The sequence below is a fragment of the Anomalospiza imberbis genome, chromosome 17 (genome assembly GCF_031753505.1).
Source record: "Anomalospiza imberbis isolate Cuckoo-Finch-1a 21T00152 chromosome 17, ASM3175350v1, whole genome shotgun sequence".
Taxonomy (NCBI): domain Eukaryota; kingdom Metazoa; phylum Chordata; class Aves; order Passeriformes; family Viduidae; genus Anomalospiza; species Anomalospiza imberbis.
Window position 1 is genome coordinate 8626963 of NC_089697.1, and position 11729 is coordinate 8638691.

General features: G+C 46.5%; 1 protein-coding gene across 13 annotated transcripts in view; it reads left to right on the forward strand.

Annotated features, from left to right (window-relative positions):
• KCNQ2 (potassium voltage-gated channel subfamily Q member 2) overlaps positions 1 to 11148 on the forward strand; it is a 63866-nt gene extending 52718 nt beyond the window's left edge. For 10 of the 13 annotated variants that reach the window (XM_068207886.1, XM_068207890.1, XM_068207891.1 and 7 more), the window contains 4 exons: positions 128 to 236; positions 773 to 904; positions 9450 to 9573; positions 10288 to 11148. In XM_068207886.1, coding sequence (XP_068063987.1) covers positions 128 to 236; positions 773 to 904; positions 9450 to 9573; positions 10288 to 10992 — 1070 coding nt within the window. In that variant the 3' untranslated portion in view covers positions 10993 to 11148. Of the gene's footprint in view, positions 1 to 127; positions 237 to 772; positions 905 to 3697; positions 3806 to 9449; positions 9574 to 10287 lie in introns of all 13 variants that reach the window. The other 3 variants (XM_068207899.1, XM_068207900.1, XM_068207887.1) reach the window with 2 other exon arrangements.
• Positions 11149 to 11729: the final 581 nt, after the last annotated feature.

An 11729-nucleotide genomic window follows, 5' to 3' on the forward strand; every position in this document is an offset into this window, starting at 1 on the left:
CTCAGCAAAGGCTTCTCTGCTGCTTCCCCCGGGGTTGCTGTTTGTGATCTGCCTCATCTTTCCTTGTGCAGCTCTGGCACAGGAGATAGTAACGTGTTGTGTTTCTCCTTCCCTGTCCCAAACCCAGAAGCAAGCCTCCCTGGAGAAGACATTCCTGATGAGAACAAGAGCTGCAACTGCGAGTTTGTGACAGAAGATTTGACACCAGGGCTGAAAGTCAGCATCAGGGCAGTGTGGTAAGAGAGGGAGAGGGGGGGAAGCGATCCAGAAAAATAAATTATAGAGAAAAATGAGAAATGTAAAGCCTGGGAAGTGCTGGCAAATGCTGACATGTGTGTGCTGCAGGCTGCTTTTCCCCTGGGTGGCCTGCCCTGTTTAACAGACAATTTTGCCAGGAAGGGCAATTTTTGCTTAGGAAAGGAATAAACGGAGAAACAGGAAAATCCCCCACAGGGATGCATCCAAATGACAGTTCTCACCAGCTCTGAATGTAATGCTGACATTTCTAAAAGTGGTGCAGAGAGCACATGCACAGATGACAGTGACAGTCCAAGGGGCATCAGGGACCCCCTGGCGCAGACAGGGCTTCAGCCACCAGCCCCCGCAATCCCCTTCCTCTCTCCTCTTGCTGCATCCTCTCCCAAACCCACAGGGTTGGGATTTATTCCATTTTCCTTCCAAAGCAGCTCCCTGCAGTGTTTTTTATCCACCATTAAGCAGGTCAGGCTGCACCCAGGGATTGAGTTAGAATTTTGCTCTCTGTCTCCTGCAGCATTATGAGGTTTCTGGTCTCCAAGCGCAAGTTTAAGGAGAGCCTTCGGCCCTACGACGTGATGGACGTCATCGAGCAGTACTCAGCTGGGCACCTGGACATGCTCTCCCGGATCAAAAACCTTCAGGCCAGGCAAGAAACCCCTCTCTTTGCTTCATTTTCCACTACTTTTTGTTCACTGTGGAGGTATTCCCAGGAGAGACACTTCCCTTTGCAGCTACAGCTTATTCTTTTACTTTTTAAGACAAACCCCCATGGAAGACATCAGTGCTTATGGCTGGAACCCAGAGGGATAAGCAGGACAGGGACTGCCCTAAAACTCCCTTACTGCCCATGTTAGGACATAAAAAAATCATGGCTCATCCTCCTGCTTTATTTTGGGCGTTTTGGCAATATGGTATATCCCATAGGAAAGGCGGGTTGGTGTCTCCATGGTCCTCCTGGCAGGGTGCAAAGGTTTGGTGCCCCAGGGTTAAGGCTCGTGGGTAATTTGGTACCTTTCTGGGAGTGAAATAAGACAAAATTTGATGTCCTGGCTGTGTCCCTGCTGCCACAGACACAGAGAGCAGTCAGGAGGCAGCAGCTCCCTCCCACCCTTGGGATGCTAAGCCACTTCAGGAGGAATCCCTCCTTGGATGGCACAGTGTGCTCAAAGTCCATGCTGATGGGAGTTTCTTATCCAAGCCCACCGATAGAGGTGGGGTTTAGCTGAGCTGCATTTCAGCTTCTGTGCTTAGATTTTAGGGCAAGATGTGTTCATTTTAACAGGGGAAGGAATGTGGAAAAGGGACACATGGAACCAAGAAGGTTCCATCCTGTAAGGAAAAAACCCTCAAACACAGAAGTTTAATTCTTTGAACAGAGGAAGTTTAATTCTTTGAACAGACTAAAAGTTTAATCTTTTAGTCTGACCACTCTTCCCTCAGTCCTGATGGGAAAAGTAGACCCCAAGCCTCCAATACCCCCGGTTGTGTTGGCTCAGCAGAAGTAGCTCCAGTTCTGCAGAGCTTGAAGGACACCCACAACTGTGGCAGGGCTTGGCCATGGGCAATCTCCAGTCAAAAAAATACACCATTTGCTTTTACACTTGCAGAATGAAATTACTTCCCTTGATGGCTGTGAAAGCCTAGCTTCCACTAGAAGCCATTGAGGAAGTTTTCCTTTAATTTCAGACCCATTTATGTCCCTGGTAGAGTCAGCAAATGTGAAGAAAAAAGAAGTGTTTGTGTATCAAACGGCTGACATGAACCTTGGGAATGAAGTAGGAAAATTGTCTTGGGAAAAAGACAAATCTCTGTTCTGCCATGAATCTCTCCAAGATCATTTTAACTCTGCTATTTTTGATGTTCAAGACGCAGAGGTAACTTTCTCAGCCCTGCTGCACACTGTGCTTTTCCCAGAAGGAACATTCTCCCTTGCAATGGAGACCAAAATATCCTGGAGAATTTCCTCTGTGTGAGCTTCTCCCTCCTGTTCTGTACGAATTCAGTGATCACAGATCCAAGATGTGTAGCTGAATATAGAGGGGGAGGAGGAGGGGAAGGGGATTGAGATTTCCTAACTTTAGTAACCCGAAAAAAGAGGCCTCGAGGCCGCCTCCGCAGTGAGTCCTGGGCGTTGGGGTTGTCATCTCTGTTGGCTCCAGGTGGGATGCCTGAGTCTCCAGCACCCTGAGGGCTGTGGCAGATTGCCTCACCACCCATCCAGGTCTCCCAGTCCTTCAGGGGCATGTGCTGCAAAGACAAAGCAGTTTTGGTTGTCTGCTTTTTTTGGCAGGTTGGGGTAAGGAATTGCAGCTTTCAAGGACCAAACTGGATTCTCCTCGTAGCTGTAGGTCTGGGACTGTGAGAATGAGGTTCTGGGGCTGGACAAGCCACCACCCATCCTCTCACAGGGAAGCCAGGAGGACCAGGAGCTGCTTCAAAAGCATGAAGCACCTGGATTTGGGATCCAAGACTACCAGGCAGCTTCACTGGTTTGACTGTCTCCATTGAGCAGGAGATCAGGGATGGTGATGGGAGCAGACCCCTTTGGGGCCACCCTTTTGGCACCAACAGGTCCCATGGCTGGGCACCTGCCCAGTACAACTAGGAGGGCCCCTGTAGACAAGGCCATGGCCAGTGCTGGACCCTGCACCCATATGGTGGATTGCGGGGAGGAAGTCACGGGGCACTTTGAGAACAGATATTTTAATGTCCCTTTCCTTCATCAGTCAGAGCCCTGTGTTCTTCCTGCCAGCCCAGCTCGGCAGGGCTGGCTCTGACCTCCCCTAGCCAGGGCTTTGGTGGATTAAAGCTGCATCCAAGCACATTTCTGGGGTGTTTACATGTACTTTCCTCTTTAATCAGTAAAGCCTCTGTCACTGTGTCTGCAATGTGCTCTTTTCAGTGTTGTGTTCACATTGTCTCGTGTTCCATCCTGACACCTTGCCAACCATGGATGTCTCCCATTCATTGAGTTATCCAGTCCTGCAGCGTTCCTCGCCGACTCCCAGCAGCTCATGATTCCCTGAACTAGCTGAGGATGTGTTCTCTAGCACTGGAACTGAAAGGAGGATGAATATATGTTGTTTCATATCCAGCCACCTCAATGGGATATTGCCACACATATGCAAATATATTCCAGAGGGTAAAGCACGGTGCCTGTAATATCTGGGGTGGGGGGAACTCCTAATGATGATGCAGCGGTGCCTAAATCTCCAAATCTTACCCTGAGATGGGTAAGACTGGTTTTTCACCAACAACCAGGTGGTAGGCGAGAGCCTTCTGTTTCCAGCGGAATATATTTTCAATTTCTCTCTCTTTCTCTCCCTGTTGTTCTGTTTGTCAGTTGTTTCTTTCTGCGACTTTTCTCTGACCAACTTTTCTCTACGTGTTGCTTCATTATGCATTTTGCTGGTGTCTTTTTTCTTATTTACTTTGCCAGGATAGATATGATTGTGGGTCCCCCACCCCCTTCAACTCCCCGGCATAAGAAGTATCCAACCAAAGGACCCATGTATTCTTCCAAAGAGTCTCCCCAATACTCGCCTAGGTTAGGATTCACCAGAATGCCGCTTTCTCTGGAATTTTTTTCATTTGCTTAATGTCAAACCCCTTTCATGCCAGTTATATGACGGCATTTCTCACTTAGCAGTGCAGCCTGCTAAATCATGATTCACAAGGGTTTGCTGCTCTGGGCGTGCTCTGATTTACCTTCAAGCCAGAGGGGAACAAAAAAGGGGACGTTCATTCAGTCATCAATAACCATCAGTTCCTTCAGCGAGCCTATTTTCTATTTTCAGTCTTCTTCGAGGTGTTAGAAAGCTAAATTGTATCTTTTTAAAAGATCTCATATTTTATCAGGCTGTCTTCAAACGTAAAAGGTGGAATATTTACCCACAAAGCCAATATAAAATGAACAATCCACGTCTTAAAGGATAACACCATCCACACACAAGCAAAGGAGCCTCTGCAGCTCTTTGGACAATGAAATAAGTTTATTTCAGTGGGCAAAGTAAGAATGAAGTGTTTTGTAGCTGGTGAGCACAGTGATTTCTATTTCCTCCTGGTGCCACTCTACTGACCATGGAGGAAAATATTGTGTTCAAATACTACATCCATGGGACTCATACTCCGAAAAATAAGAAATCAATCCTGATTTTCCAAGCAAAAGGAGCAGGAGTCAAACCCAGCTCTCGGTCACACAGCGAGATAGTTCTCATCAAGTTCTCTCCCTAAGTAAAACCATATCTGAAGCTCATGCACTGAGGAATATATTCTAACAAAAATTCCCAATTTAGGGCATTCTGAGGCCTGGGCAGCAAGGCCATGAGCTAGGCTGTATTTTCTCCTTGCACTGAGACCACTAGAGCCCAAGGCAGGTATAAATATTTGCCAGAAAGTAAATTTCCATGCAGAAATAGTAGGTGATTTTTAAATGCAGTAAGCTTACCTCAAATATTTTTTTCCTAAATATATTTGCCTCCGTAAGAGCTAAAATGTGACAAATCTCCTGATTTTTTTAAGCTGCTCTGAGTAATCTTCACTAGAAAAATGTAAGTAAAAGGAATATTGAAAGCTTACCTTTTCCCACTCAGCTAGTTCAAACATTAAAAAAATAGAATTTTCTAGAAGCCCGGAGCTTTATGCTTGAAAAAAATGCTTTCAGAAAGTAATTTTGCCCATTCCTCTTCTCTGCCAAAATAAGTCTTTGAAAACAAAATAACCTTGCTGTCTGCAGAAACATTTATATTTAAATTTAAAAATACATATTCACATGAATTTTGTTGTATTTAACCTTTAAGATGATATGTCCAACAATCCTTCACTAAAAGCAAGATTTTCATGTGAAAACTTGTGCCTCACACACAGCAAAGGTGATTGATGGATCTGAAGGGAAGAGGTCTCAAACTGGAATATTTGTTTTATTCAGTCCAAGACTGTTGCTCTATCAGCTTCATGCTAATGACTTTCTCCCCACCATTTATACAGTTTCTAATACTGATTAAAAAGTCTTTGCACATGCCCACGAGGCTCCTGGGATGTTTAGACTTTTTTTCATAATTTCTCCTTTTTCCAATGACTTTTTTTCTTTTCCCCCTTATCAAGCTGTGGTTGCAGAAAGCAGCAGGGTACAGAAGGCTGCTGAAATCTCTGTTCCCACCCATGAAAAGGCTTATGCTACACTTAATTTTTGGCAGTTTCATCCTCCCACAGACACCAGCAGCACTTGTGAGGTGCTCAAGGGACTGATGGATGGGAACCAGAGCTCTGAGCAGCCCCAAGCCCAGATCCAAAAACCCTGGGTCAGGCTCTGCTGCTGCCATGTCTTTGTCTCCCCAACACCATGTGGGTCTGTGTCCTGTGAGGAGGTCTGAAGCTGTGTCCATCTTCTCCTTTTCAGCCTGCACCCACTGTTTTAGCCAAATTCTGCTAAGAGAAACATCATGGGAGGGATGTCCCATGAGCTGTCTTTACTCTATGGATTGCCCAGTTCAGCCAAAATCTTTCTGCAAGCAGCTCCCAGCAAAGTCAGGGGGATCCTGGTAGATGCCCACAGCTGTGGTTTGGCTGATGGTGTTTGCTCCATGCTCTACACACAGACACTTTGGATAAAATTCCCTTGATCAGCTGATTTAATTTATCCTAGAATAGGTACAATCTCAGCTGTAATTTTTGGAAAACAGTTGTTGATCTAAATTTGTTAAGAGCAAGTTTTATTGCCAAATCAAGGGGTAAGTGGCCAGTCCTGTGACATGGATGAAGGGGGTTTGGCTTCAATGCCTGGATTGTTTACAAAAATTTATAAGAGATAAAGAAAAAAAAAAAAAAAGAAAATACTTGACTATCTATTCCCAAACACTTCATTTTTATCTCATTTGAGCCGTTTGACCTTTTGATGTCTGCTTCTGGCCCGAGGGTGACATATTACACCTCTTTGCATGCACTGTTAGCATGAAGCATAATGAAGCATGAGAAAACCTGCACTGTGGCTGATGCAAGAATTTACATTTTTTTTGTATCATTAGAAAGAAGGAAAGACAGTAAAGTGCACTTTAAAGAGCAATCCCCTCTTCTCTCTCCCTCCCAAAACTGAGGCCCAGCAGAGCCAACCAAGGACAGCAGATGGCACAGTTGGTTGTGCATCCTTAGAAATCTCTGAATCCTCTTCTGCCAGGAAAGGAAGAACATGGGACCGGCTCTTCCAAAGCTTCAGCTGAATTCTTCCCTCTGCACATGTGTATTTGGCGCAGCAAAAATAAGTATTGAGAAGACACAAATCTCCCCATGGCCTGTAGTATAGAAGTGGGATGGGCACCTCAGAAGATTCTTGGTCCTTTGTCATGCAGTAAGAACATAAATTATCCCCTTCTGCTTGCTAAAGTGGAATATATTCTTTCTTCTTCATCTTTTGAGCTTTGTTGCACAGTTTAGACAAAACTCAAAATCTTGTAATGACTCAAAGGACCCCCTGCTCTTGGTGGTCCTCAGCTAGGTGCAGGTGGGTTGGGAGCTCACCAGGCATTTCCTCTTTTCTCTTGTATCGGATGAGGTACAAATGAAATCTGCACTTTGCCGAGGGTAGGAGCACTCTCCTGTGGTCCAGCTTGTGCCATGGGAAGCAAAGGGGTGGGAGACCTTGACACTGGTTTCTCCCATAAAGAGAGAAGGACTTGGTTCACCTTCTCCCCTCTCTGCACTGAAGCCAGAGGCCCAGAGCTGCCCTCCTGCACCATCCTTGGTGCTGCTCTGCCTCCAAGGAGAGATCTGGCTCTGCTTCTTCAGAGCTGTGGAAGACAACCACCCCAGGAGTCAAAGGACTATGTTCAGGTGTAGACACACAGGGAATGAATCAAGCAGGAATTCTGGGCTCTGGTGTCAATGGGAAAGGGCTTCTGAATGCTTTATGGGTGAGCTCTGTGAAGGGCTTCAGCCCTGCTCCTAAATCCCAGCAGGTCTAAAGGCAAGTTGTGTCCTTGAAGGTGAGCAACAACTTAGTGCTCTTCTTAGTGATCACTCCAGCTGTGAAGTTCTAGCTGGCCCCTGAAATGGGCCATTTGAGGTTCACTCACTGGACAGCTCTTCTCTTCAGATATGAAAGACAGCAGAAGTCCTGCCTTGATTTCTGCAAGGTTAGAATTAGGGTTACGATGCAATATTGGGTTCTCCTCTCTGTGTCACAGTCTGTCCTGCCTCCCTGCTCTACTCCACAGCTCCTGAGGGACATCTCATTTCCATTAGTGGACATATTTCAGTGTCAGTGTGGTGCTGGATGGGACAGGAGGACGGAGCACCCTGATTGTTCTTGGCCTTCTGCAATACTCAATAACATTTAGACTTTGGGCCTCTTTAAACTCGTGTTCATTCTTTTACCAGTCTACTTGCTTGTGCATACAGGAGAGGAGTTCATACAGTGGCTGTACCACGCCTTGGCTTGTGATTCCCCACCAAGGTAGCCCGAGGTATCCAATTTAACAGCTCTTTGCTTACATGGTAACAACATTGTCCTAGGATTTCTTGTGCTGTATGTCCTGTCAGTAATTGCATCCCTCGTGAAGAGTTCCTGTAAATGTCAGTGACTTCCTTCTCCCATTACAAGAGAGAAATAAGGCATGCATATTCCTCACACTTGTAATTCCAGCACTTGGTGCTCCTTGTACTCCTGTGCTTATATTGCTAAGCAAAGGATCAAACATGGCTTGTTAAGCAGAACAGAATTCTGTTATACCCCTGCCCAAATCAAGCAGCTTCTGGGATCAAAGCTAAACTCTGAAACGTTTGTTGGCTTATATTTTCTGTCTTTGGTATGATGTGCTCATCCACTTCATCTCTTTGAGCCAGATCTGGTGCTGTAAAGTGCTGTTGCTCTAATATAAGCTAAGGGAGCCACTCTGGTCCATTCCCACTGGTACCTGTCCCTCAGTGTCAACAGCCAACATCAGTATGAAGTCCCTGTCCAATGTGAAGCAAACAGATGGCTCTTGTGTTGGAAATAGCCTCACGTCTCATTCCTTTCCTTGTTTTTTGTTTGTTCATTTTCCCCTGTCTGTCTGTGTTCAGTTCTTTCCTTTTCCTCCTCCTGGTGCATGGACCCATGGCCCACACGGCAGAACTGTGTAAGAAGCATTTTGAGTTTTCGCTCAAGATTCCTCAACTTGGTTTCAGTCAGATTAATTAACCCTTCTTTCCCCCTGCCACCCTTACGTTTGGTACATTATGCAAGAGTAAAGTTTGCCCAGCACAGAATTAGTCTATAAATCTGGCTGCCATTAAGAAATTATTCCAAAAATGAGTTGCCCCTTGGACTTTGGAGAGATCAAGGAGCTCCAGTGTTTACTCTCCAGAAATTTATATTTGATGCCTCTAATAAAATTGAATTCCAGCTTCCAAACTGGTTCTGCTCTCCCCCTTTCTTTTCATATGGAGCTGTTAATCAACCCAGGTGTTTCCATACTGGGAATAAGGAAGTGCAAATGTGATGTGTGTAAAGAAGTCAGTACCAAATTATGTGCCTGGTAACCTTTCCCAGCTGATTTGGCAGGAGCCCCGTCTGCTGCTCCCAGCTGGGAGCCCTGCTAATAAAAAACAGTAAATCTAGCAGTACAAGTGTGAACCGCATTGAGATGAAAACAGTTTGGTAATGTTTGGTGAGTTCTGGCCAAATTCAGCCTTGATGTAATTCCACTAAAACAGTTATCCCTGCACCGGTATGTCCAGATCTTAAGACAAGCAGCTTATTTTCATGGACATGAGAATTACACATGGACATTTGCATGGAGGAGAGGAAACTGCTGCAAAGATTGAAAAAGATCCCATTGATATTTGATAGACAGAAAACTTGCTCTTCCCCCAAAATAATAATTTCTCAGTGCAAATAAAAAGTTAATCGATTTGGAAAAAAGCCAGTTAAAGAAATTCTTTGCAATGGGTAAATTTACTGTGCATAATGTGCCAGGTTTTATCTGTATAAACAGAAAAATGGATAATTTCAAACTCTGCTAATACTGCTCAGAATTTTGCATCTGAATTAACACTTCAGTGCCACTGCGTGTCTGTGAGTAATTTGGAGTGTTAGCTGGGAGAGAGGCTGTTGCTTTGTCCCGTGGAGGCACAGCAAGCAGTGCCCTCCTCACCTGCTGCCTCCAACTGACTCCAGGTCCTTTTCCGGGGGTGGGGGGATTTTCTGATCCCGGTAGAGTTGACCAGATTGTTGGGAGAGGATCTTCCATGACCGACAAGGATCGGACCAAAGGGCCAGCAGAAGGGGAGCTGCCTGAAGACCCCAGCATGATGGGCAGGCTTGGAAAAGTTGAAAAACAGGTATCTTGGGTCAGGAAGGGGTTCTTGTCAGAGGGTGTTGCATGCATTATGTTGGTTTTTCCTTGGCTTTTTTCCTCAGTGGGATGTTACCTTTCAGTTAAAAAAAAGTGAGAGCCCAGAATACTTTGAAAAACAAGCAAGGTGGATGTTATGAAAAGACACTAAATGCCTTGGAAGCCTAAGTGCTACTTTCAAACCAGGCACTTTGAGTCTACTTTAGTGAGTTTGTCAAAAGCCTGCATTATTTTTGAAAACAGCACCCTGGTTTCTTTGCCACCACACTGGACACATTACAAATGAGTCCCTGAGCCTGGCTGCTGGAGCTGCTGGCCTTGCTGAAGATTTAAAATCTTTCTAGAGCATAAGGCTCAGAAATCCCGGTGGCCTTCTGAGCTCAGACAAGTGCAAAGTGCAAGGAGCTGGAAGAAGCAACTGTGTTCCAGCTTTTCTAGAACTTGGTGCCTGTCACAAAGATTAGAGGAGCATAAGCAAAATCCTGTAACAAGGGAAACCCTGTAAAAAGGTGGAGAATGAAACCCTTCAGAACAGGACAATTAAATATTCACTAAAAGTTTGAGATTCTGTGGGTCAGTGCAGTCAGAAGTGATTTATGAAGCCCAGCCCCACACTTGTGCCTCGACGGAAGTTGCTCATACTCAGGATGTTAATGTGCCTCAGCCTGCACATAGTGCTGGAACTGTGGTGTTTTTGCAGGTTCAGTCCATGGAAAAGAAGCTGGACTTCCTGGTGAACATTTACATGCAGCGGATGGGCATCCCACCAACGGAGACAGAGGCTTACTTTGGGTCCAAAGAACCAGACCCAGCCCCTCCCTACCACAGCCCTGAAGACAGCAGGGAGCACATCGACAAGAACGGCTGCATCATCAAGATCATCAGGTCCACCAGCTCCATGGGTCAGAAGAACTTCTCCGCCCCACCAGCCCCAAGCAACGCCTGCCCGCCCTCCACGTCGTGCCAGCGGCAGAGCCACGGCTCCTCTCCCATTGGAGACCCTGGCTCGCTGGTCCGGATCCCACCTCCGCCCTCCCACGAGCGCTCTTTGTCCGCCTACAGCGGCGGGCACCGGGCGAGCGCGGAGTACCTGAGGAACGAAGACATTACAACCAAACACCATGAGAGTGCCATGAGAGACAGCGACACGTCCATCTCCATCCCCTCGGTGGACCACGAGGAACTGGAGCGCTCTTTCAGCGGCTTTAGCATCTCCCAGTCCAAAGAGAACTTGGACATCCTTAACAACGGTTGCTATGCAGCCGTGGCCAAAATCAGACCCTACATTGCAGAAGGGGAGTCAGACACCGACTCTGACCTCTGCACACCCTGTGGTCCCCCACCGAGGTCGGCCACGGGCGAGGGACCCTTCAGTGACATGGGCTGGTCAACCCCCCGGCAGTGAAGCCTCCCTGCAGCCGCCGAGCCACGTCCAAGCGCTGGCAGCTGCCCGCTCCAGCTGTCCACGTGTCGAACTTCTCAAGGAGATTGACAGCTAAGGTTTTCCTCTTTCTAGGACACCCTTAGCTGGCAGATACTTTCTTGCAGCTTACTCTGGGGGGGGAACAAGCAGGTCAGAGCCTGCATTTGTGGAAGAGGTCACGGTGATGAGCGAACTGGAGCCGTGAAGTCCAGATTTCTTTCATACTCTCTTTCTAAGATCATTAGGTGAACCTTCCATGGCGCAGAGTAGGCAATTTGCATTTCTTGGGAATCTTCAGAAGCGCAGGGCAGGAATAAATCACCCAGCCAGGGCTTTTTTAGATCACATTAACTGGTGGCTGACAAGTGTTAGGTGGGAATTGCTATGTCATGGCAGGAGCTGATCACACCTTTAGGTGTTTTGGAGTCACAGACAGAATACATGTCTGTTTCTGGCTTAGGTTTCAGGGCATGTGTAATAATGAGGGGTTGTTACTCCTTGGTTTCTCATTAGCTGTCAAGAAGGTGACATAATTCCAATATAATGCATGGAAAATCCCTGGCAGAGAGGGATGGTGGCTGGGGTATTTCCATGAGCAGCAGACGTGGCCTTAAGTGGGACTTGCTGGGGTACTGCTCTGAACCAGAGCAGTTTGGAAATGATCCCATCTTGGGAAAAACTCAGAAATATGAGCTTGAGTGCAAGAAGAGGGGCAATCC